Source organism: Passer domesticus, chromosome 8, assembly GCF_036417665.1.
Source record: "Passer domesticus isolate bPasDom1 chromosome 8, bPasDom1.hap1, whole genome shotgun sequence".
In the NCBI taxonomy this organism is placed as follows: Eukaryota; Metazoa; Chordata; class Aves; order Passeriformes; family Passeridae; genus Passer; species Passer domesticus.
Genome location: NC_087481.1, coordinates 32,079,154 through 32,106,021, shown reverse-complemented (window position 1 = coordinate 32,106,021; position 26,868 = coordinate 32,079,154). Strand labels below are relative to the sequence as shown.

Sequence of the window (26,868 nt, the reverse complement as noted above, 5' to 3'; positions counted from 1 at the left end):
TCCAGTGTGAATAATAACTAACTTGGCTTATAAAAGGTTTACTGCAGGCTTGCCTTCTTGCCCTAATTAAAACAACTTGTACAGAAGGGAATACTAGAACACATAACAGATATTCTAAGCTCAAAGCTCCTGTAAGGATTTGTGTCAAGTCATTTGGCTGTGTTGATTGCACAACTGGCAGGGCCAGCTCTTGCTGTTGCTGGTTGTAAATCGCTCACACAGGATATCAGATTTGTTTGCTGGAAATCTCTGCAGTGGGCACAGGTGGTTCTTCCTGTGCCATGCTCCCAATTTGTCATGGATCAGAATGTACAGAAAGAAAGCCCAGTATTTCTCGTGCTGCCTGAATACCAACGGTCTGCAGGGAGTGGCATATAAATTATATAAATTATGAATCATCCTTTCTTCTACAAGAAGAGGGCGTTGGCTTATGCTTGGGCTAAGTTTCAGCAAATACTCATAAACACTAATGATTTCTTCTGATATTTATTGCTTTCTCTCTATAGGACAATGAATTGGAAAAGATCACAAGAAGGTTTACCATGGAGCTGGCAAAAAAGGGCTTTATTGGTATGTTGGGCAGCCTTACTATTCAAATTTAGGAATCTGATTTATTGTGCATTGGCAGTGTCTGTTAGGTGATATCCTTAAATAACAGTGTTTTTGAGAGCTGTAAACAATTTGGATACAGAGCTTTCAGCAAAAACCACAAAGAATTGAGTCATTGCATCTTAGTGCATTTAAAAGGAACTGTGTCTTAACTTTTTCTGGTGGCTGTTCTGCTAGGAGAAGCCACAAAAGCTGAGGTCACAGTATCCCAAATAAATCACATTTCTATCAGAGTTAGATCATAAAATGGTGACCATATTTGTTGCAGTTTTAATCTCTAATAGCAAGCTCTTCACTGTTACTGTTTCCTGTAGTCTCAGTTGAGGCTTTTGGCAGGTATCTGAGGAAAGAGAGGAAGGAAATAGAAGATCCACCCCAGCAAAAGTTGATGGCTTCACCCATGGCAACCAGAGGCTGCAAGGGAAGCGTAGGCAAGAAGCACAGGAGCCTGTAGTAACAGAACCTCAGCTTCTGTAATGCCAGCAGGGCCTTCATTCACACTCAGCCCTGGGCTGTTCTGGTAGCTTTGCTGTCTGGACATCTCTGCAGAAAGCTGACTATTACCAGCTCAACTTTTAATTGAAGGGAGCAGCTTTACCCAGAGAAGGTTCTTACTCAAATGAATAATGAGGCATGTAACTAGTTAAAGGTCTGCCATGTATTCCTGATATCTGACTGCCTTGGGAAAGTCTACGCCTTTTCTTGCTCTTCAGCCAGTGTTTGTTGCTCTTCCAGACAGAGCATTTATCATCTAAATTAAGCTCCTTTATAAACACACTTACTGATGTTACATGTGACTATGGTTTTGCTATACACAATGCAAGCTACAGTGATAATTAGTTCTGTGACAATTAAAATGGTTTGATAAAATTATCTTCCTTTTTGGCTCTCTGGTTGGTGCTACACAATTTTCACAAACCTTTTAAAAATACTTGGAAAAATTGTTGGGGCAGAGTTGCATATAATATCCTGATTAACAAGTTTCTATGATCTTAAATAGTCTGGGGAAATACTATTTTTAGCTATCTACAAAAAACAAATTTGTGATGTGTGAGACTTCTTTTAAAGGTTTATTTCATCAAGAAAGAGAAATGAAACCTTTCTTGAAGTAAGCAGTAAAATCAAATGCATGTGCTACAGTGCAGTGACTAGGTACAGCCTACCTTCAAGATTAAACTCCCCCAGGAACAGAAAGGAAATTGTTATGCAGAAGAAGCCAATAAATATCACAGTATATAGAAATCATACCCAGATAGCACCCTCCCTTGCAAAATAAACCAAACCACTGCTGCTCTTATTGACAAAGTGGCCTTCAGCTTTTATCAAAAGGCTTATGTAAAGGTTAGGGGTTTTGATAATATTGTAGAAAGGTGTGATACAGCATCTAAACCTGCAATGAATCCGGGACAATATGTTGCTTGCATAATAAACTGAGGATTAAACAGGAAAACAGTTCTTCTCTGCCAAGGCCTGCACAGTTCCCAAGGGAATAATGATTGACAATAACTATTTGTGTTGGATCCTTAAGAGCTGTTTTCACTGTTGCCAACAGGACCTGGTGTGGATGTGCCTGCTCCTGATATGAGCACGGGGGAGAGGGAGATGTCCTGGATTGCTGACACCTATGCCAGTACCATAGGACACTATGTAAGTCTTGTGCAGAGGCTTTCAAGCAGAAAAGCTGCCTAATCATATCCATTTGTTTACGTATTGGATCTAAAAATATTCTTGCAAACTGTGACAGCCTCAGTGGTGTGAGGATTTTAGGGTACAGCAAAGGAAAAATAGCTTTAAGGATAATATTCTTACACTAGCCTTAAAAGAAGCTTCTCTGATACAATAGTGATTGCAACTGTTCAACAAAAGAAAATACACTGGTTTTAAAGGTATATAGTCTAAAATTGGTTTCTGTTTCTATAATTTTCCTCTGTTTTTCATTGGTACTGTAATTACTAATTTAAAGTTAACTGCTAACTGAATTTACAAGTTTTACTGAATACATGCTTTTGTTTGTTCAAGAGACCATGCAAATTACATTCAGACTGTTGGTATAACTTCTAAAAACTTTAAGACTCTTTGCAGTCTTAAATAAAAGTAACAAGTAACAAGTTTCATTGTGGACTTCAGCAAATTCTTCAAAAAGCAAAAGCAAAAATACACTGACATGATTTATAGCCCCGGAGGCAATAAAAAAATTTAAAGTTCTTAAAAATTACTTTGTAATGCTAGCCCTTGGTTTGGCCTTTGTCCTTGTATCAGTGGGGTTATTTGTACCTGTTAACCAAACACTTCAGTTGTATGCTTTCAACAGGTCTGTTCAAAGAAAAATGCATTTTGGACAACTTGTTTGCCAGTAGCTGTGCATTAGTGTGTTAATATGCTATTCTATTGCATGTTTGCCTATCCCAGCTCCTCTTTCTGTACTTAGTGCAGTGCCTTCCAGCAGCTCCCCTGAAGCACTGCAGGGTGTCTGCTTGGGCATTAGTGCCACCCACCACGTGCCTGGCTGTCCCCAGGCATCTCCTGACTCCAGACTTGTCTGAGGCCTTGGGCAGTAGGAGGTGGAGAGGCACAGGTTATTCTAAGTCTGAAATACAGTCTCAGGTATCTTATGGAAGGAAAAAGAGAATGCTTGAGGAATCAGCTGTGGCATGCTGATTAGTTGAGTTAAATTACTTTTGTACAAGGCTCTCTGTTAGGGATATCACTGTAAAACATTATTTGCTTTTTGCTGTTCACATAGATAAATATTTTAATTAAAATTTGATATCTGATAAAGTGGCAAAGTTATGAATACAGAAGGACTTCAGCATGCAGGGTGGCAACTAGTTCCCTTAGTCAGAACTTAAAATTCCAACTTAGAGCAAAACTACTGCCTTAAAGCAGTTTTAACATTTAACCCATTGCACTAAAATGTGTATTTCACTGTGATACAACAGCACTGTGTTGAGACTGACAAGAAGGACCACAGCAAGTGACCTGCTTTAAGATTTGCTGTATTGAAGAGTTCTCATACAGTTTTATATACAACTCATTTTTTAAAAAAATTAAACTAAACCCTGATAGAGAGGTTTTCAAATGGATGAATTTCTTATTCTTACCACTTTATAAGCTCACCTTATTTTGTAGTCCTACACATTCCAATGATTCAATGACAACAGAAAAGAAAATAACTACTGATGATTAAAACTGTAATTACAGCTTCTTTTTAGACTCTCTCTGTATAGCAGTATCCTATTGAAAAATAAAAAAACCTGAGAGGATTCAGGTACACTTTTCTGCAAAGTTAATTAATAAATGGAAATAAGGGCTGGGGTGGGGGGGGGGAATGTTAGTTTCCTTGATTTTATTGGGTTGCTTGTTTGTACTCAAGAGAGTGGTAGCCACTGTGGAACTCCAAGCTATTGTGAAAATGACCAAGTAATGGAGAAGGAAAGCCAGAATTCTGACAAGGCTATAAAAAGGGAAACAATCCATCAAAATCAGTTTCTAGAGGAAGATGTTTCAGATAACTATCTAATTGGGACACCAAGAGCAAAAATAAAGGTGATTAAGGAATACTAAAAAGATAGAAGTGACCATGGGGAGCAAGGGAAGGGAACTAGGAGCAGAAAATGAGGAATGAACAAAAGTGAAACAAGCCATAATTGCAAACACAGATGGAAGCTGTGCAAGGGACTACATTCAGTGGAGTGGAAAGATAACTGGTGAGAGGGATCTCTCTGAGATATGGACCTGATGGCCCTGTCCTTGCACACTGCACACAGCTGTGTTCAGGGAGTTTCAAGTGGGAAAGATAAATCAAATAACAGATATAAGCAAATAAGGGAAGTGTACTCAAAACCTACCATACAGAGCAAGGAAGCTGGAGAGAGAAGGAGGACATCATTGCAGGGAAAGGGGTAAAGAAAGGAGCAAAGGTTGGTGCCTGAACATCACCAAGTTCATAAGCTACCAGTGCTGATACACAAGTCTCTGATGCCAGGTATAACCCATTTTTCAAGGTTCTCAGCAAAAGCCATGCTCTTTGGTTTTCACCCAAGATGTGTTGAAAGTTTTTGCTTATTGACTTGAAACCAAAGATTTTAGGACTTTGACATCAGCTGTGGCTTTTATATGTGACTTCAAGGAGACCAAGATCTGCCCTCACTTCATGCTCTATTTTCTTGCCAAACCATGCAAGTTGTTAATGGCTACCATGTTAACTGTTCCAGAAAATCCATCTGAAGTTGCTGGATCACTGAGTTACATATGGCTGAAGTTTTTTATTAAATTAATCCTTTCCGCTCTTCTGTACTTCCTGACACAATCAACTGACTTTTGGTACACAGGAAAGGACTTTGATAAATACATCCTTATCTATGGTGGGAAGCTGTATTTCTTCACATGTTTATAAAATAGAGTCCCTCTTTTGTGAATGCACAAAGCCCAAAGCGTAGTTTAAGACCCTGAACAGAATAAAAACCTGAAAGTCCATCAAAGCATCAGGCCAAGAGAACACCCCTGCCAATGTTTGTTACAGTTGACATGCCACAAGAGGGAGCATACAGCTTATGGAGAGCAGCGAGCTGTGTTTTGGGAGGCTGAATTAGGAATTCAGGCAAGCCCAGCATCACCTTCATTGTTCTTAAAGAGGCTTATATGTTAACTCACTGTCGTTTTCAAACAGTGAATAGCTTTAGTCTTCATTATGGCTCTAGTCTCCTGCAGCCATTCTGCCTCCACTTACTTTTGTCTGCTCCTTTCCTTCCTCTCACCAAGCACCCTGCACCACAGGCATGCAAATGCCTTTGGCACAAGGGATGGAGCAGAGGGAGCCTCCCTCCATCAGTGAATGTGTGCCTGGTGGAATGGAAACCCATCCGGCTGCTGGCACTCTCATTTCAGTGGATTCTCTTTCATCCCTACTTTTTCACTTGTGCTGGAAGCCAAGCCACCATGTGACTGTGCTCCCAGGGTGTGGGAGCATGGGAACCACTGGTGACAGAAGAGGGAGTTCCAGTGTCTGGTTTGGAAGAATTTCTTGTTGTTAATTCCAATTGGAAAAATCAGCCATGGTTTTAAATAGCTATTTTATCTTGGCTGACTATGTGAATATGGAAAATTTAATTTTATTGCCACCAAATTAAGAATAGAGGCTAGACTGTAAATGCTGCTTTTCTGAATAAAAGTAGTAATTACACAACTTTTCCCATATGACCTTCAAACTCCAGATTTTCTCTGAGAGCATCCCTGTATTCTGACTATAGACCTCATGCCTCATTTTGTAATTGTAAAATAACTGAATTTTTTATAAAGGAGCACTAAACACTGTTTAAAGATTATTAAAAGCCAGTTCATGGATATGTTTGAGCCCTTAAAAAATATGACCTCAAAAATAGTGATGTAAAGAAATTGTGGCTGTAAATAGGAGCTGACTTTAAGAAACATTCCTGAAAGATTTTTGATTTGTCTGCTTGCGGATGTCACCATGACACTCAGACTGAAGTTAACACACACACTTAGAGGCAACAAAAAGTCACAGACCATATCCACTACTGCATTACACAACTTTCCTGACAGAATATTCTGAGGTGTTCACACAAAGCGAGGAAGGAAATCATCTTTACAAACTAAATTCATTTAAGCTGTATCATGGTCTGACTCTTAAAATTTCTGTTTTCCCTTATGTCAAAACTTCTTGTTCCAGCTGTTTTTTGATTGATTCATTCCATGCCTCACAAGTCCTTTGCTGTTTTACAGGATATTAATGCACATGCATGTGTAACTGGTAAACCCATCAGCCAGGGTGGGATCCATGGACGGATATCTGCAACTGGCCGTGGTGTCTTCCATGGAATTGAAAATTTCATCAACGAAGCCTCCTATATGAGCTTATTAGGAATGACTCCAGGATTTGGAGATAAAACATTTGCTGTTCAGGTAACTTTTTTCCTTGGATGGTAGGAAAAGAAATAGTACACAGACTTTCAATAGAGCTTTTTTTAAAACAGGCTGTAGGCCTCAAAAACTGAGAGAGCTTTAAAACTTCCAAGTTAACCTTTACTCTCAAACTTCAGAAACATTTTTCAAGCAACACAGGTGTCCTTTATTTTGGACTGGTTTTTATAAACTGAACTTTCAATTGCACTTTACAGGCACAAAGCCAAATCTCTATAGTCTTATGATCTTGTAAGCTACAAAGACCAAATTAAATACTGTTACAGGAGGTATTTAAACTAAGCACACTTTTAGTGAGCTGTGACACTGGTTTCACCTACACAAAATTTGCAATGTTTTACAATAAAAAAATTAACAAGAGGAGAAATTGAGGGTCCCATTACAGAATAAGCAGTTGGAAAAATAGAAATTAAGACCTTATCCTAAATTTGTGTGGTTGAACTTACATTTTTGGTGCTCCTAAGACTTGGGGATTTATGTAGATGAATTTTGAAAGTGTTTGATAGTCAGTAGTGTGCATTATTGTTCCTAAATTTTCCAAGAAAGGAAGTTTGTTCAACTTTAAACAGTATGTTAAATGGAGCGTTTGAGGAACTGATTTGTTTTGTTGCTTTCAAAAGTGCTTGTTAGAAAAAAAATAGCAGAGTAATTGTAACCTCCAAGTTGTCCTCTAGTTAACCTGTGGTCTGAACAAACACCTCTGCCCTGCACAGGCCCAGCAGCACACTCCTCTCCCTGCACTTTGGCATTTTAATGCCTGGCAGAGGAACCAACAGGCCCTTAAGCAAAATGTAGACTGACAACATGGCCATAAGAAAAGCAGAAAATTCTCATAGGAAAATGAACCTAGAGCATTTCAAAGGGACCTAAAGCATGACAGACTCTTCTATCAAAGTTTGCTTCTAATACATAAGCAAAAATCCCAAATATAATTGAAGCTGTGTTATACAGGAATTCATTATTCAGCTTTTTTTTTCAGCACAGAATCATACAACAGACTTTCAACATTCATCATATTTTGTCTGCTATGTGTGTTCTTTCACTTCCAAAACATCAGCATCCTGGAAGTAAAGGAACTTAATGGCCTGGAATTAAGTCAGTAGTCATACAAAAATCCATTAATCCCTTTAAGAGGGTGCCAGTCATAAAGTGGATACACAGAACATTCCCAGGTTGATAAACATCATAGTTTCAACACTTCCATAGTACCATTACCCCTTCCTTTCTATATTTCCAGGATAAAACACTTATCACAACTGTGATAACTGACTACAGTGCATAACTTCTGCAGTGAGATTCAGACAAGAATGGAATCTATGTAGATTTCTCCCATCTTGCCTATGCACATCATCTAACACCAAGATGTACCAGTAGATGAAGAACTACTTAAACCTGTATTAGCCCTAGTAGTAATCATCATTTTAACTGGAGGGTTAACTACTTTTCCCTTTCTCTTTCCACCCTCAGGGATTTGGTAACGTGGGCTTGCATTCTATGAGATACTTGCATCGTTTTGGCGCAAAATGCGTCGCCGTGGGAGAGTTTAATGGTTCCATCTGGAATCCTGATGGGATTGACCCAAAGGAACTAGAAGATTTCAAATTGGTATGAAACTTAGCTAAGCAGAAAGAGTTTCGTTTTTGTCAGCTTTGCAAGTACATAGAATGAATGATGACTGTAAACTGGTGGTGTGATATTTAAAGCATGCTGCAAATAGTCCTTACAAAATGGCTTAGAAATATTGATTCTTCTGACTTTCCTTCTTATCCCCAACAAGAAGGCAAATGCAGGCTAAATGCAAATTAATACACCTTTTTTACCCTTTGACCTGACTCTCAAAAAAAGTCTGTAGGTGTGCAGGCTAATTACTTTGTTTACAGAGTTGGAATTATTATATTGCCTTTCTTATGCCTAGACTAGAAAGGATGTCTTAAAGAACCAGGGCAAGGAAGTTCCTGAAGGATTCCTGACTGAGAATCGCAAGCACATGGTTGTTTAAGAAGTACAAAATGTACTTTTGCTGTTTCTTACCTATTAGATGTTTCTGAAAGAATGAAAGCCTGCCTGGCAGTGTGACTTGAATGTGTAGCTTATAATGAAAACTGGATGTGGTCTTTTTATTTCAGCTTCCAAGTGAGGCAGACTTGAGGGTACAGTTCACAGGCACTAAAATACAATCTTCTGCTTAAAGCTTCTTAGGGACTTATTTTATGTCTCTTCTATAGGGAATGTTTGAATTTCTTTATCACCCTCTTTCTCCAAAGAATGTAGATTCTATCACTAAACAAAGGCTCTCATTGTAGTACCGAATTTTAAAAACCATTTGAATCTTATGTGATGCAACTTATCCTAGGTGTAGCAGACTAGTGAGTCATTTCAGTTGTTTGAAAACTATTTTAAGAACTGAGAGGAACCTTTTTTTTTTTAATATTACAGAGCCCAAATGTTTCTCAGTGTCTTTATGCAGAAAGCAGTTATGCTTCAGTCTTGAGAACTTTGTTCCTGAAGCTTTATAGCTTGCTTTTTTTGTCTAAGTAAGGATAGGAATTACATTATGTGCTGACTCTCCAGTACTGTTGCTTCTCCCTTTTCTCACTCTGAAAGTCAGAAGGGAAGAAATTGGTATGAGTGCACAACACACTGAAACCACTGTGGTTTGTTTTCTTCACACAGCAACACGGGACAATCATGGGCTTCCCCAAAGCAAAGCCACTTGAGGGCAGCATTCTGGAAACAGACTGTGACATTCTCATCCCTGCTGCCAGCGAGAAGCAGTTGACCAAGGCCAACGCACACAAGGTTAAGGCAAAAGTAAGTCAGAGAGTTCCAATGGAAATGAAAACCACAGAAGGTCTGTTTAAATACTAATATTCAACAATCAGCATGAACAAACCCAAATCTGTACCTCTGTGCTGTGATTTCTTTCAGATTATTGCTGAAGGTGCCAATGGGCCTACAACTCCTGAAGCTGACAAAATCTTCTTGGAGCGGAATATCATGGTTATCCCTGTAAGGTTCTATCATCACCTTTGATTTTCATTTCAAAGGAACATTTTTGCAAAGAGTACCAGTAGTTATTGAAGGCTTTTATTAATAGCCATTCATTCTCTAAGAGTGTTTTTTAATAACTAATGTCTAGGAAATGGGTGTCAATATTGCTAAAGAATTATAATATTAATTAAAGACCTCACTACAACTGTAAATGACCAAAGATAACGACTGTTAGCTGACATTTACTCAATCAAAAGTGCACTAAACACAGTAAGAAGGAAGAGTAAATATTCTGGCCAGTTTGTAGACATGGTCTGTCTAGGTGATGCTCTGACAGAACTGTGTACTGCAGAGTGTGCAGACTATGTGTAGTGATAGTTTGAAAGAATAAGACCTATTCAGCTGTAATGACAATTTTTTTCACAGAGGAAGGGTGTCCTGAACAAGTGATCTTGCTAGATAGAGTAGCTGATCTTCAGCCTTTACTCACTGAGATGGGCTAAGAATGCTCTAATTTTCCTAAAGACTGGTGCTGAAATAAAAGTAAGTAGTCTGTCAAGCAAGCTGAACTTGGTGTGTACTGAAGTCAGGTCCTATTTTGAATCAGTAGAAATAATCCCTGAATTGAAGAAGAGGATATTGTCCTGTAAGAGTAAGAACTGGATTGTCTTCTATACTGCAGCTTAAAGTAGTGCCTTGGACATAATACTGCTTGCTTTTGCAAAATATGACAGTGCTTTCTCACATGGTCACAATTCAAAATGTTTCTTCTTTCTGTGCAGGATCTTTACCTGAATGCTGGTGGTGTAACAGTATCCTACTTTGAGTGGCTGAAAAACTTGAACCACGTCAGTTATGGCCGTCTGACTTTCAAATATGAAAGGGATTCAAACTACCACTTGCTCAGTAAGTGCTCACTTCTGCTTCCACACACTATTTAATTAATAGACTGGACTAGGCAAACACCAAATGGAAACAGAACTATTTGAAATTCACCACAGTTTCCCCAGAAGTCTGTAATTGCTGCTTACTAAAGAACAGAAAAGGCTTCATAGGTTAACTGACCTGAACTCTAATGACTTAAGTTAAATGTATATTTTTCTAGTTATCTTTAAATTCTTTCCTCAGTTTTGTAAAATGGTGAAATCAAGCCACTTAAGTGAAATATTACTTCTTACTAAACATCTTTCAGCTGTACACTTGGTATTTAGGAAGCATTCAAATGAAGTTCAAGCAGGTGCCATTGTTCTGCACATACGACAACAAAGGATTTCTATAAAGGCCAATAATATAATAGAGACAGGCACTGGAAAAACCTGCTTATGGCTCACAGCTTCCCTTAGGGTCATTCTGGGCTGCCTGCTTTCTGGGAAACAATAACAACTATGTGAGGAGAGGAAGCTCAGTGGAGGAGAACTGGAGGATGTTGCTCCATTTTAAACAGTACTCTGTAGAAAACATTAGAATATTGAGACGCTGGACTTGGCAAAACATACACCTGTATAGTTTTTAATATAACCCTTTCTCTCATAAATCATACATTTTAATTTGTTTCTGAAGTAGTGGAGAGTTTTGGCAATTCTCACTTAAATACCTTTCTTAACTTTGAGACTGTGTTGTCTCAAATGCTCTTTGTTGCTGTTTAGGAATTTCAGAATTTCAAGAACTAAGAGGAAATTAATATCAAAGAAAATACCAAAGCACTGCTCATGTCCTAAGGAAAAAAAAAATCCTAAAATTTCACATTTGTCAGTTACCTTGCATCTACTTTTTTTCCTAGTGTCTGTCCAGGAAAGCTTGGAAAGAAAATTTGGGAAACATGGGGGAACTATTCCAGTTGTGCCTACAGCAGAATTTCAAGACAGGATATCGGTAAGTAGTTGCTACTGTTTTTTTGGTTGTTTTTTTTTTTTTTTTTTTTACTATTAAGGGAGCTATGCTCTGATATTATAACTGAAATCTAAATTTTACCATTGTAGCTATCATGGAGCATTTTTCCCCAAGCAAAGCATTAGTATATGATTACCCTGATGGCCAGACAGAGCAAGCAAATGATCTGCTCCAGAATATTGGAAATAAGCTATTTTTCTTTTACTTCAGTCCATGTAAAATACCTCCAATATAGTAAAAAAGCTACAGTTTTAATACAGATGCTTTTTGTATTTTGAAGCTCTTGTTGATATAGTTTGCCTAGTTTTCCAAAAAACTTTGAGCAAGATATCACACCTCAGACAGTTTGATGTTTCTGTAACTCCAGAATAACAACTAGGTGAAAAACTGTAGCTTGTTCCTTTAAGAGTGAATCAACAGGCAAAGAAACGTTAGGTAAATTTCATTGCTATCTGTGGTATAGCAGTACATGGTGGGGAAATTTGCACATGAAGGGATGGGTTGTGAGCTCATCCATTTGCATTTATAAGGAAATTACAGCAGTGATGACAAAATACAAGTCTAGAAATCCACAGCAATCAATAACTGAATCCAGCATTAGAAATTGTTCTGGAGGGGTGAGACTGAGTAACAATGCACCACATGAATTCAGAGTGTGCTGCCTTCTGAATACTGTGTGCAGGTTGGGTCTCTGCATCTTCCAACACTGGAAGGGTGGCAGAAGTTCAGAGCAAGATCACAAGGATAGATAAATTACAGGAGCTTCTCCAACATGGAACAATGAACTAACTAACCTAAGTCCTTCTAGCCTGAGCAAGGCCTGAGATGGAGACAGTGATCTGTAGAATGAGGGATATGGAAAGAGGTGGGTAAGGATAGATTGTTCCCTGCAGGGAATGGTGGAAGAGAGTGAGATGAGTGAGATGTGCTCTAACCAAACCAGCACAGTGAGGTGCAGAATGAAGAATAAGGGGACAGTTCCAAGCAGAGCAGACAGTTCAGGTGTGCAATACTCTGCCAAGGGATACATGGAAACTAAAACCATTAGTTGGTTAGGTTTTTAAAATCAAATTCAGGAGGAGGTGGGACAAATGAGGAGGGGGGTAAAAGTCCAGCAAGTTGTGAAAAACATTAAACTGTGCTTCCTGAGGAAGAAACCAGGGGAAGTGCATATAGACTTGGACTACAACCAGATGATAGCAATAGACTTTAGCCTGATCCAGCATGGTACATTTTATGCATGTTAAGCTATACAAGTAGAATATGATGGGTTCTGTGGCTTAAAGCAGATGCTGGATCTCTTAAACACAAGCTATAGAAACTGGCCTAGTACTTTCTGATTCCAGCCCAAATTGGTATTTGAAAGAAAACAAGTATTTTGTGGACCCAGATGTCAAATTATTAGTAAATTACAGCAATCAGGAGGATGGAACATTAAACCTGTAATGAGTCATCTTAATTCTTCAACTGCTTATTGTTCTACATATTTAAATTTTAATGGGAATAAAGCCATGGAGTTGCTAAGGGCTAATGTAATGTGGAGTATATGAATTTAGAATCTATGTCCTTCCTAAAACCTGTCTTCAAAACAATTGCAATAGATTGTTGACTCTTGGAAACTTTTTTAATATTTACTGTGTGGTCTGAAGGCTGAAAACAGTAATTACTACATCAGTAGATAATGGTAGCATCATGCATCTAGAAGCTAGGCCCATAAAAGTCTTCAGTGCTTACATCTGAGGTTTTAGAATTGAATTGACCATAGCTAGCTCTTCACATAACACAGAAAAGGCTATTTAGATCTTCACCCATCATTACAAGAGAATGAGTGAGCAAGCTTCAGTAATGACAGGAATCTAACGTGTCATTGTCCCCAGCACACAATGAGGACCTTTTTGTGTTTTAGGACACAAAAGGATTAAAAATCAAGGATTAAACCTGGATTTTATTCTCTGTTGTTGCAGGGTGCATCTGAGAAAGACATTGTGCACTCTGGGCTGGCTTACACGATGGAACGCTCTGCCCGGGTAAATATTGCATGACTCTATACACTTACATGGAGGAAAACTCCCATGACTTTGGGACAGTTTTTGAATAGGTTGTACAGAATTTCTTTGCAATTAAAGGATGACATAAGTAGTATGTGATTAAATGAAAGTCAGAGTATGAAGAATTTCTCCTCTGTGCCATCATGGCCAACTTTAACTGGGTATAATAACCATTAGACATTATTCTGGTAGAAGGTATAGTAAGTAGAAACTTTTTTGTTGTCCTTTTGTACCTGGCTAATCTGGGACACGTACATAAGAGTGCTTTACTTCACCATTAGCAATTTTAGATGAATTCCTCTATGCTGTATGTTGAATTAGTGGGACAAAGGCTGCTTAAAACATCTCATCTCTCCTATCAGTGTAAGACTTGAAAAGGAGTAATATAGTGACCTGGGAAGCATGTCCTTCCCTTTCAGTTCTCAGTTGTAAGGGCAATCAAGAAATTTCAGAACTGATCCACAAAGGGTCAGAGCTCTGACACCAATCTAGCAGCTCCTTACTTTTTACTTCTTACTTGGATCCTACAAGCAAAATTGTTGAGCTCCTATGGAGAAACGTGCAGAAACTACATGTAACCTTTTCTGTTTCAGCAAATCATGCGTACTGCCATGACATACAACCTGGGTCTGGACCTGAGAACAGCTGCCTATGTCAATGCAATTGAGAAAGTCTTCAAAGTGTACAATGAGGCTGGTTTGACCTTTACATAAACAGGCCACAACCGCTCCTTGTTGTATCCCACCCCTCGCTGTTAATGTACCCTCTTCTTGAGAAAGCTTATCACAAGTTTACATGTAACCACAAAATTTTCTTTCTTCTGACATTATAGTGGATTCTATTCTCAATTAGTTTCAGTTCCAAACTAGTCTTTTTTACAATAAAAATCCATGGATTAGGAAATTGTATACAAGTATGTATCTGAAGATAACAGTTCATCTGCACTCGTGGGGGCCATTCTGGGTGTTTCGCCTACAAAACAAAATGGTACATTTTATGTATGAAAGAGTGGTCTTGCCACCTGAGCCACTTCTCAGACTTCAGATCAGATACTGTACTATATGAGCACTTAGCTCATTATTACTTCATGCACTTTTGTTTAATGACATAATTTTGGCTTCAGCACTTTCAGTAAGGCCTTGTATGATCAATGCTGTGGCATTGTCAGAGGAAGAATGGGCCTCCAGCAGGGATTAACTTTGATAGGAGTCTAGTTTTTATTTGTAGTAAAGCTTCAGGCCAGATTCTCTCAAGGCAATATTTTTTCTTTAACTGTGCTACTGTTACAGGACTGCCTTTCCTTGCTTGTTCAAGCTAGTTTGACTATCATCATGACGTTTGTAGCGCTGACAGACTAATATTTTTATAAGCTGAAACTATTGAGCAACTCTAGTTATGTTTTTAATCAAGTATCTACATAACTACTCTGACTATGGGTTGTTTCCTTTTTTTTAAGAAAGGGATATTATGAATTTGGTAAGCAATCATACTTAGGTTTTTTGGAATTCTTTTTCAGTCTTTTCCTTTCAGAGGCTTTCTGAAAATTAGATACTGCCTCAGTGAACAACTAGAGTGAAACTGAACCCAGAAATCATTGGCCAAACCACAGAGGAGTTAGAATGCTGCTATAAACTTAATTCACTGTCTTAACACACACAGCCTTTTTTTTTTTTTTTGTCATCAGGAGGTCTTGAAAGTTTTGAACATAAAGTACAACAAAATAGACCTCAACAAAATATTGGATCAAGCACAGTTTTTGAAGTTTAAGGCTTTTGTCCCTTGGAGTCCCCTTGAAGTGCCAGATGTTATTTATGTAATGAATATGAATGTTTTTTTTAAAAAGACAATTAGTCCCTCCCAGAAACTCATGCTTTTTTCCTAACTACTTTGTAACTGCATGACATAACCTGGAGAGAGAGCAGTTATTAAAAAAAAAGTTGACCTTTCCAAACCAACTATGCTGGTGTATTACTGTTTTCTATTTCATGCAATAGCTACAATCTGCATCTCTTCGCAGCACACATGTCAGTTCATTACCTGACCACTACTGAGATACTGGCCCTGAATTATCTTAAGGGGCTCACTAATACAGATCTTTGTCTCTCTGTCAGCAAGATTTTGAAGTTGCATATATTTAGTAAATAATTTCAGATCTTTTTAGCTTATCCTCTAAAATGTGTGTGAAGAACTATTTAGTAGTTAGCATGGAGCAATAAACCTGTGTGAGGCATTTAATTGGTGGCTTACTCTGTTATATATGCTGGCATCTAGGGTTGTAAAAGTACTACAGGTGGTATGGATCTCTAAACACAAGATCTATATCCTGGATCATATTCTTCAGTGCTCTTTTTACATAAACCATTATAAAGTAAAACAAAATTATGATTTTAACAGTTCAGCTCCGACAAATTGTGACCAAAACTTGGAGGCTAAAAGCTCACAAATAAACAGTTGTATTACAAAAAATAATTAAGAAATAATCTTAAAAGTAGTGTTGCATTATCTGGCAGCAAATTCCTTTAAAGCAAAATTCTTACTGTTGTTCTCCCTCCCCTGCTTAATTTCCTCCATAGCTGGTAAAGCAGCCCTAGTTTGGCTGGGCAAACTTGAAAATTGGGACCCTTTCAGTGCTGGAGCATACAGAAAGCTGGCATAGATAGCTCACTGGGATATCTTCTACCTCCTACCAACTTTGAAGGGGAAAAAAAGCAAAAGCCTGCACCGTGCCTGTTTCCCCAGTACATTAGCATCCTCTATTCTTGTGTACACACACATTACCACTTCTTTTCTGGGGATATCTTGGAAAAAAAACCACACCTAACACCTGGCATGATTTTGCTAAACCCAGAGATGAGCCCTTAAGGTTCACTGGACCTCTACTCAGCAGCTTGAGTGCAGTAGTTACTGACCTCTTGTCAAACAGTCAGTGTTGGAGACATGAATCCAAGCATATCCACGGGCCGGTGTTACAACAGCTTAAGGTACTTTCAGTCAGAGAGTTTAGATTCTCTCAAATGCTTGGAGGCTCACTTGAGAGCACAGCAGCTGATTTGCCCTTTGTAGCTAAACACAAGAACCAAATCCTTATCAGTGACCCCAGACTTCTTGTGATAGCCTGCTCTGAAATAATCTCACACCAGTTCTGAGCATTGTTGGCCTCCCTCCTAATGTGATCAGACAGTTAAGAAAAAAAGAGTTGTGTTCCTTATCACGTTTTGTGCACCTCTCAACACCCAGCAACAACAACAGAGAGAAAAAAGTAGCAAAATTTTGTAGTTTCTGTAAGTTAATGTGATTTCAAAGGTTTGAGTACAAAGCAGCTCTAGCCTTTTCCCAGCCCAAGCCACAGCTGAAGAAAGCAATCCCTCTCTGTGATGCATATTATAAATACTGTTTTTTTAACTAAAACTGTGGCTTCACTTAGGTGTTGGACCCTCCTTACATATTATGAACACACACACACAAACACACAAGTCTCATCTGCCAGCTAATAACCTTATCACTGCTTGTATTCACTTATATGCCACTAGACATTTACTAAAAAACTTGCTGTACTGTTTGGCAGGGAGCCAGTCAGGACCAGAAGTCAGCTCAGAACACAGATTTGCTCTGGACCACACCTACTACACAGGGCAAAGCACATCTTTCCTGGGTGTTTGTAAGCTCTCATTCAGCATTCAATACTGCTTAGGTACATTGTAAAATTGTTATGTTGAGTAGCAGCTCAGCAAGTACTCTAAAGCTGCAAGTGAACCCCATGAGGATGACAACCACAGTGTTCAGGGTCACATGCCACCTGCAAAACTACTAAATGCAAAGTGTTTCTACTATACAGAAGAACAAGCAGAACAATAATTTTTTTATCCCAGAGAAGAACTCAGTACTACCCCTCTTTTTGATTGGTGTCAACTGCCACCATCAAGAAGTGTCAAAGCAATGGAAAGCCTTGCTGTGATTTCAAGGTGCTGGGTAAGTAACCCCAAAATTATTCTGTTACTAATTGAGAAGTCTGTAGTATCAAATTCTAAGATCTCATTCTAAGTTCATACGCACAACAGAGCGTTCCTGGCTTTTGAGGATTTTTTCTGGTTGTTGATGCATTACTCAGAATTACCTGGTTGTGATTCTCCAGCTGCTGTCCCTGTGTGGGTTTAGCAGGAGCCCTGCAGACACAGTCAGTGCCATGTCTGTGGCACAGCATTGCTGTGCTGAGCTGCTGGAGTGGCCCCAGTGACCCAGCTGAGCACCAAGCAGGTACTGCAGCCAACCTCCTGCTGTGCTGAGTGTCACAGTGCTGCTGTGCAGTGCCACATGCACCTCAAACACGCTTGAGCCTTCCTCAACACAGGAGCTAACTGTGATTTTACCGGTGAGATCAGAGCAAACACAGTCAGAGAGGCACAGAAGTTCTTACCTTGTCTGTTGGGTGCTCAACTTGTGATACTTGTACCCACACACACAATCAGGACTTAGACTCAATGACAAATGGGAGACCAGCTCAAAAGTGCTTGACTTTACATGCTGCCCACTTTAACTCAGCCCCTACCCCACAACAAAACCCGAAAAAAACCAAACCAGAAAACATCTTGGCATTAGTAGCTTGGCACAGGTCTGGCTGCCTGCTCTGTGCAGTAATCCAGTCTTTCTAGACCAGTGATTGTAAATGTGTTTTTATGTGCGTAACCAAAGAAATACATGCAAGCCAGGCAGAGTGTAAGTATTGTCTTTATTTAAGAGTATATGCAGTAGAAACTTGTTTACAAAAATTTCAGTGGTGATACATTTTGATCTTTATTGTCCAAAGCTTTTGCCCCATGAAGTTGCTTGGTTTGCTACATTTTTTACAGCTTTTTCACCAGTTTCAGCAACTTTGTAGACTTCATCAAGTGCTTTTAAAAGAGAAGAAAACAAAGGTAACTGTAGCATCATTGCAGTAGCTACCCCTTTCCCACCAGGGGTGGGACAAGAAGCAAGGCAGGGCTGAGGACCCTGTCTGGGTCATGCCATTTTGAAATAAGCACAAACATTACCATACCTTTCTGACCAGCAGCCTTAGCCTGTTCTGCTGCTTGCTGCACAGTCTGGTTCACAGTGTCAACTGCAGTTAAGAGAAAAAAATGTCAATTAAGCAGTCAATCAGTCTTTACCCTTCCCCTAATTTCAACAATCACATTTTCAAAGAGTTCCCTAAATGTTTCAGGGCTGGAAGATGTATAATTATTCCATAAGAATGGGCATCCTGATCTAGTGGTAGTGGTGCTATTAGGACTCTGGTTGCAGTTCCCCACAGTATCCATATATCTTGGTATAGATTAAGATTTTGGATGTTAAGTGGGGGAGCTAGACTGTCAAGAAACAAACCCTAGTAGAGAATTAGGTGCAATGAAACCTTCATTTTACTTAGCCTGGCTAGGCTCTGCTGAGAGGAGTTTGATTGGTAACGATTCTTTAATCAGCTGCATAAACTGGTGCTCACTCTCAGAACTGGAATGCTTTATGAGCAGCATATCACAAATTATTAGTCTAATATGCTTTCTTGTACCTAAAGAAAATGTATTCTGTAAGAGACTTGAGTATTTTTAAAAGCATGGAAAAGTTCAATAGAAGAGACATAGTGAAAAATGAAGAGCAAGAAAAGGTATTGTCTTAAAGGCCTGCAGCCTAGAAAATAGTGGTAAATACTTAGGGGATCAGCTTCCAAAAGCTACAATCAGGGAAACCTTGCTTAGAAGAGTCAGAAGTTTGGGACAAATGGCCTTGTGTTGGACTGTATTTATTACCCCTGGCTCCAATTACTACATTTTCAAAAGCACCATAGGTGTCTTCTGCACAACAGATACCAAGGAGGTGGCTGACTGAGCAAGACATTCCTCATGGAAGTGGCAGGAAGGAGAAATGCTGAGGTGAGGAAAGATGTTTAGGTGGACTGGGAGTGTCTAAAACTTCAAAGGTCTCCAGGCTTGCACTGAATGTCTCTACAACAGTGGTTTTTTTAAGTGCCTAGTAAAAACCAGTGACCTATTTCACCTAGAACTTGTAGGACATTTTCTACTGCTCAAGAGACATGCTAATTATCATTACATGGCATCTTTTGCTGTAGTTTCCTAATGTGAATGATAACTGCTCATAAGGTGCAGCAGACAAATGCTTCCCATAGCAGTCTTGGGTCACAGCCAAGTTTGTAACTCCCTTCAGGACCCATGGGATAGGTGCTAATTTTAGATACTTGCAAAGCTCAGTTGTGCCACCGTGTACTTGGCAATGGCTCATGGGACCGTGCCTTTGGGGCACGTGCAGGCACAACAGAAGTAGTTCAGAAACAAGGTAATGAATAGTTGCAAAACCACCAGAGAGACAGTCCTTTTTTACTTGAAATCTGACATTAATCCCCCCTTTGTTTTCATTTAAATGGGGGTTTAGAAGATACCTCTAAAATCCTTCCAGTCAGTGCAGTACTAACAGTGGAGTGATGAGTTCAGCATCATGTGCTGTACATTTACTGCCTGACATCAAGGTATGTGCAGATTGCACAGAAGTGGCCAAAGTCAGGCCAGTGCCTGGGACCCCCCTCTGTTGTTCCAGAATCCAACTCCAGCTGGAAGAGCCATGCTGCAGTGCAGGACTTGCTGGGAAGATGTAGGCAGGGTTCAGGCAAAGGGCTTCAGGGGGAAGGACTGCAGCTACTATTTATAAACTTTGCTCTTAGAGTTTGTTGACTCCTGAACACTTAGTTCCATCAGCTGATTGAGATTAGTACTGAAATCCTTTGAAGATGAGAAATGTCCCCTCTAAAATATCCATACTGCCTTCCAGCATAGGAAACGGGAGATGCTTCCCCCATGTTAAAGAAGTTAGGAACATCAAAAAGCTGCCACAAAATATGCATTTCTAGGACTACTGTATGGCAAAATCAGAAAGACATTTTCATTTGAAAAATTGATGTCTCCCTTCTAATTGCCCACATCCTGGAGTTTTTCTTTCATGCTTCAGCATAAAAGTAGCTGAAATATTAATAAATCCAAATTCTTTGGAAAAGAAGGTAGCTGTGGGATTATTCATCCTTCATCTTCCTAGCAAAATGAACCAAGTCATGGTAAATAAGTAGCAGGCTTCCACTTGCTTCAATGGGCACTTAGCCCACAAGTAATATTTCTACAGCATTTGAAGTCACAGGCAAAATAACTGCTTTCAAGAGTTTACCTAAATGTCATGTAAAGAATATGAAACAGTTTCCAGTGCTAACATACTACGCACAAACACTTCAGGAATCTCAGCAGTGCGGGTCTCCATGTTAAAGCTCCACTAACAATGGTTATTTAACTTCAGGGCCAGTTCAGCAAAACTCTGCAGGAGTGAATTTGGCTCATGCCCTGAACCCCTGCAGCTGCACTTGTGCTCTTGGTGGGGTGTGTGACCGTGGTGCTGGCAGGGCTGGAGCACTGACATGGGGGCTCAACTGCACCCCTCTGGGCAGCACCAAGCGATCAGAGCCCTCCAAGCTGCTACAGAACACATTTGTCATGGCTGGTCATATTAGGAAGCAAAGCCCTAAATAAGCAGCCTCGCCTCCACTCTGAGCTTTCTGCTGTCCTGTCATCAATGCATCATCTAGGCACCCACGCACTATGAGCCAGAATAGGAAAAGTTGTTGGAAACCCAGCAGTTAATATCAGACCTTCACTTCCTATAGTGTGAGAGGGCTTGGAGGTTACAGGATGTGCTGACCCCACCCCTGAGGACAGCATCTATAGAGTTCATGCCACGGGGGCAGATTTGCTCCCAGAGCGGGGGCGGGAACAAAGCAAATACTTTAACACCCAAGGCACAGGAGGAGGGAAAGGAGCAATTTGTATTTACCTGCCACTTGTGCAGCACTTTCAGCTTGTTGCACAGCTTCCCCAGCGAGCTTCTTCCCAATCCCGAACATGGCTGCGCTCAGTCCGCTCTCCCTGGATGAGATGGGCGAGTGAATCCCTAAGTTCGGTTCTGTTACGCTGTTTGGCAAAGTGCAGCTTTTTATAGACAAAGCAGGACTCCTCCCAGTAGTTAGAGGGCAAATGCAAACTGGAACCTCGAAAAGTCATGAGCGCTTGTTGGGTGATTAATATACCAGGCATAAAAGGGTGAAGAGACATTAATGTTTGTTATGATTTCCTCCCCGGAGAGAGGGCGTGGATTTGTCGGCAGAAGTTTTCCATAGCCCAGGAATGAAAGCTTTGTTTTTCCATATCGGGGAGTTGGTAAACAGTGTGCATGCCACAGCTGTCCTGCCCAAAGGCTCCAGAGCCGCAGGGGGATACGCAGCCTGGCACAGCCCGTCGTGAACCGGGCACAAAAACATTGCATTGCAAAACACTCCGCTGAAGAATTGCTTAAATCAACTCTGTCATTTCAAAACCTTACATAGAAAAGCATCCAGTTTCAGATGATTCTTGCCCACATTCTTTTGATCCCCAGTGGGACTTAAAATTCACGGCTATAAAAAGAAATGGGAGGAACTAGCCCTGCTTTCTAAAGCATCTGATGAAATCTTTATTGTGTTAGAGTAGGCTCATAATTTTGTGGTGTGTCATAATTAATATTTTAACCTCCTATTTCCTAGGTTTGGTTCAGGAGAATAGGTTTGTGTTCTTCCCTGCTGTCCCCACAGCAAACACTTTGTGGGATCCAGCACAGCCCCCAGAGAGGCATCAGCAGCAGCTGGTGGGGTTCAGGTGGGCTCAACTCAGCTGCCAAAAAGCTGAGCTGCCCAGCCTTGTGCCCAGCTGTAGGCAATGGCATGGGATGTGCAGGAGGCACACGGCTGAGCACAAGGCCCCCACGGAACCCTGGCTCCTCTCACAGGGCACCTTTATGTTCTCCAGCCACACAGGAGCTGGCCTCATCCCAAAATACTAAGCTTACTTTTTTTCTGCCATCACCAGCTTTCCAGCAGAACTACTGCTGTGCCTTTTTACACAGGACAGAGGGTTTCGCTCTGTTGATCAAATAATTATTGCTGAAAACAGGGTGAAAATGCATAATCTGCCTCAGAACAAGGGTTTATTTATCAAACTGTTCTGTATCCTACAGCTGCCACCACAGTAGGCTCTAGGATTATGTCTCTTGATGCCAGGCATGGCACTCCATGAACAACAGTTCCTCTGCATTGTCCCTTTTCAGCATTACAATAAAAGCTCTGTTTTATTCCCACCACTGCCCTTTTTTTTTTTTTACAGACCATGAAGTCCTACTTTATAGCAATTAGATAGAATACAGAGTTACTGAGGGTAGAGGGGGTTCCCTTCCTCATTTTATTTTCTGAAAGCAGGGAAAGGATTATTCACCATATTTGAAAACAAATTCTACCAGAATATGGTCACAAAAAAAACCCAAAAAAACCAAAAAACAAAAACCCCAAACAAACAACAACAACAAAAAAAACCCAACCCCAAAAAAACAAACAAAAAACCAAAAAAAAAAAAAAGGAAAGTAACAATATTGGTTTTAAACTGACATCAAGTAGAGGGTTGTTAACAAAGTTCAAAACAGACCTGCAATGCAGGAGAAAAGAAAACAAACCCAGAAATATTTCAGATAACTCAGACCAGCATCTGACCAGTGGAAATTCTTTGCACAGCAGCCAAGCAGTAAAACATACACATTGTTCCCTGTGACATCCTCAACTACCCTCAGCCAGCCTTGTTCACAGGAAATTGCCATTTCCTAGTCCTGTTCTGCTGCTGCTCCAGTTACTGACAGCAGAGAGATGTGTGAAGACAACAAGACTCAGAGTCAGCAACAGGTTTGTGTATTTGCCGAGGTGTGTTTACATTATCACTGGAAATACCCCTCCCTCCTCATCCTATCCGAATTCCAAAGTGAAGAATGGCTCCCACACTCATGCACTCCAGTACTGCAAGTACAGCTTTTTTTTGAAAGCCACATTAACTCATGAGCAGCTTCCATGAGCATGGACTGGTACAGCACCAGCACTGGCTTTCCAGTGAACATCAGCACAGAAATAAAATTACAGAACAATCCCTGATCACATTACACCGACGCACTGCAGGTACCTATTGTAACATGGGAGAGGAGAGAGCACATGCCATCACAACACTGCCTACACACAGGTAAAGGTGATGCTTGCCTCACAGAGTGAAAACACACAGCATTAAAATACACCCCACTTTTCAAGTACAAAAAGCACCCATTTTCTCAAAGCCGTGGAAAACCAGCGAGGAGGTGCAGCTCCCTGCAGGCAGCAGGCCTTTGATCAGGGATGCATTTAGACTGACATTAGGCTGCACTCAGTGTCGCAGTATCTGCCATCGCAGCAACGCATTTCAGTACTGCATTCCCCAGCACCACAGCCGCTATTTGTGCTGGGCTGGGCCCCTCAGCCTCCCGGCACAGGGACACGTCCCGGGAGCTCGGCTCCTTCCTGCGCGGGGCTGCCGGGAGCGGGCCCGACCCGGCCCAGGCCTCGCCGAGCCAGCAATGCCGGGGCAGAGCCGAACACAGGGGTTGGAGCTGCCGAGGCACACACACTAACACTGCCGGAGCTCGGCCGCCAGCCGGCACGGGCAGACACACTGAGCTGCAGAGCAGAGACAAAGCCCGGCGCCTTCGCCACGGGCAGTGGCTGCAGGGCCTTCATCCCCCGGGCTCAGTCGCAACACCCACAACACCAACACTCACCTCCCACCCAGCACCCCACCACCCCACATGGCCGGGTCCTACCTGCCCGACACGTCCGCAGCCAGCAGCTCCTCGGGAATCTCCCACAGCCCCTTTAAAGGCTCCCCAGCCTACACCCACACAGCCAGGCTGCCCCAGCCCAGGTGCAGCAGGTTTTGGGTAACGGCCCTCGTTTGCCACACCTGGTGGGGTTTGGAGTGAAGGGTCCACCTCTGTGATTGGTGAGAAATAAACTTCAAATGTGAAAGCAATAAAAGTCAGTTTGTGCTATGGGCAGGAAACCCCAGTGCTGCCAAGGCCCCTGGGAACAGACACTGCTGAGAGCCCCAAAAGGGAGCCGGACAGCATTGTTCATAACCACAGACTTCAAGGAGTGGCTGGGATATCCTTTCCAACATTGCCAATCCAGCAATCATGGTTACCTGGGAGGTGGGGCCAAGGGGGGCTCTGCTGGCTGCCCACTGCTGCTCTCTGGGGTGGAGGGAGGCTGCGTGGGGCCGCCCGACATCATCGGAGGCCTGGTGGAACAGCTCAGTGGGGCAGAGCGTGCAGCCTGCACAGCACAGCACAACGGGGCAGAGCGTGCAGCCTGCACAGCACAGCACAACGGGGCAGAGCGTGCAGCCTGCACAGCAGCTCCAGCTCCAGCACTCCCCGTGGCACATGGGCAACAGCACCCAGCACACCAACAGTTTATTCGTCTCCAGGTTTCTTGGTCTTACTTTGCCACATGACAGGAAACTACAGCTGCAAAGATTGGATTCTTGATAACCTGTAGACCATTAATCACAGTATTCACCCGGGAGAAGGATAAAAACCTGGTAAAAGCTAAGCCCCTGCCATGCCCCTGGCCTGTTGGGCTGTGAAGAGGAGATGAGGTGGATATTTGCCCCTCAGCCACCCTGGGAAGGTCTCCGGGGCATTGGAGTGGGGCAGCCCAGCCAGGTTGAAACAAGAATCCTTGTTGCTCAGCATTTCATAGCTCAGGCAGCTGCAGGCACACCCAGCACCAATATAAGGAAGTTTGAGACTCCAGTGTTAGATAACTTCACGTGTCTGAGGCTGATGGCACAGGAGCTGCTAGGAGCTCTAGGGATGTCTGCTTTACTTTTACAGAACATCTGGAGACTTCAATTGGGACAGGAGGATGCAGTCCTGAGCTGGGTCATGGGTCGCTGTGTGATGCACAAGCAAGACAGAGCCCCAAATACTTCCAGACCAAAGAGCACTGTGACTAAGGCAGGGACCTTACTTGTGGAGCAAAGTGCTTAAGTTTAGACCTGGAAACACTTGCCAGCAAGTGACTCAGACTCATGGGTGCCCATGGCACAGCGTTCACCCTCAGGACAAAGAGATGTGAAAGACTCCGATCAGGCTCCTGAATTCACAAGGGCATCCCTGCACTGGGGAGCAGGAGTCAGGAACTGCCTCTGGCTGCTCCTTGGCTGGATGCATAAAGTGATTTCTCCTCTCTAAACTCAGTGGGTGACCTCCAGTAGTCCCTCCAGCCAGGCTGTCCAGTCCCTACCCTGCCAACACTGGGCTGGTACAGTGGGAACTGATAACTGTGTAGGTACACTGAAGACAACTGGAATAAAGGGATGTAAAACTGCACACCAGGAGTCAGGGCTGCATTCCCCATGAACAAAGCAGGAGGAGCAGTGTCTGTCGTGCAAGGGGATAACATGTTTTACTGGTGAAAATACCTGCAAGTGTACAAACTTTTTTGTAATATTTAAGTGATTTGCAGGCAGAAAAAAAAAGGTGTGAGCGGTGTATGGGTCACATTGGTGTCTGAAATGCTGAGCCTAAAGAGCTCAGTCCCCATAGATTTCACCGTCAGGAAAGTAACTATGAAAAGTACTAAATAATAAAGTACTGTTGGGGGTTGCCCAGTAACTGAGAGTGCAATAGTCTAATGCTTTTTCTGTGAGCTTGTACTTGGGTAAATATTTAGGCTTTTAAAGTTTTAAATGACAGGAGCCATTGCATAGGGCATTGCACTGTGCAAAGCCTGGACTATGTTTACTCACAGATGGTCTATTACTTGTAAGGTCCTGTAAAGGCTTTTGTGTTGGTGCAGCCCTTGTGCAGATTGCAGACAAGGGTGGTCTTTGGGTCCAGTGATGAACCAGTCTCTCCTTGGACCAAATTAGCAAAGACTGGCTTCCAAAAAGCCCTGGACAACCCCAGCTCTTGGCCAAGAGGCGTGACAGTCTGATACCTCAAACAGGCCTGGACTGCCCTATTTCATTGCAGCCAGATGGTTTTGGTCATGCTTTGGTTTTCTTTTGCAAGACACAAATTATATTCTTACTGAAACAGGCTGGTAAGGCTTCAAAGCAATAGAGGGAAACAAAAAAGGGAAAAAAATAGAAAGGAAATATTGCCTAGCAATGAGAAACAGCCTGAGGCTGAGTTAAGAGCACTTACTGTGAGTGAGTGGATATTAGTGCCTTCTGTTGACAGAGGCAGCACTAAGAGGGCAACCTGTCTGGCTGCACAGCCTCTGATTGCCCAGCAAGCAGCAATCTCAAATAAATATTTCCATCTCCTAGGCAAGAAGATTGCCCCCTTGCCTGTGTGGCAATAGCTCCATCCCTGAACAGGTCGTGGCTGGCTGGGGTTTGTCCCCAGGAGATTTAACGGGAGATGTGTTGTGGGAAATGGAAACAAGACATTTAGAGGGGCACCAGACGTGCAGGAGAAC

At 41.6% G+C, this 26,868-nt stretch overlaps 1 protein-coding gene across 1 annotated transcript in view; it reads left to right on the top strand.

Moving 5' to 3' along the window:
* Positions 1–15,433, top strand: part of GLUD1 (glutamate dehydrogenase 1) — a 28,749-nt gene extending 13,316 nt beyond the window's left edge. The window contains exons 4-13 of the mRNA XM_064430187.1: positions 507–570; positions 2,162–2,256; positions 6,352–6,531; positions 8,017–8,154; positions 9,223–9,360; positions 9,478–9,558; positions 10,323–10,446; positions 11,321–11,412; positions 13,395–13,457; positions 14,072–15,433. Of these exons, the coding sequence (XP_064286257.1) occupies positions 507–570; positions 2,162–2,256; positions 6,352–6,531; positions 8,017–8,154; positions 9,223–9,360; positions 9,478–9,558; positions 10,323–10,446; positions 11,321–11,412; positions 13,395–13,457; positions 14,072–14,191 (1,095 nt within the window). The 3' untranslated portion in view covers positions 14,192–15,433. The remainder of the gene's footprint in view (positions 1–506; positions 571–2,161; positions 2,257–6,351; positions 6,532–8,016; positions 8,155–9,222; positions 9,361–9,477; positions 9,559–10,322; positions 10,447–11,320; positions 11,413–13,394; positions 13,458–14,071) is intronic.
* The last annotated feature ends 11,435 nt before the right edge of the window (positions 15,434–26,868 follow it).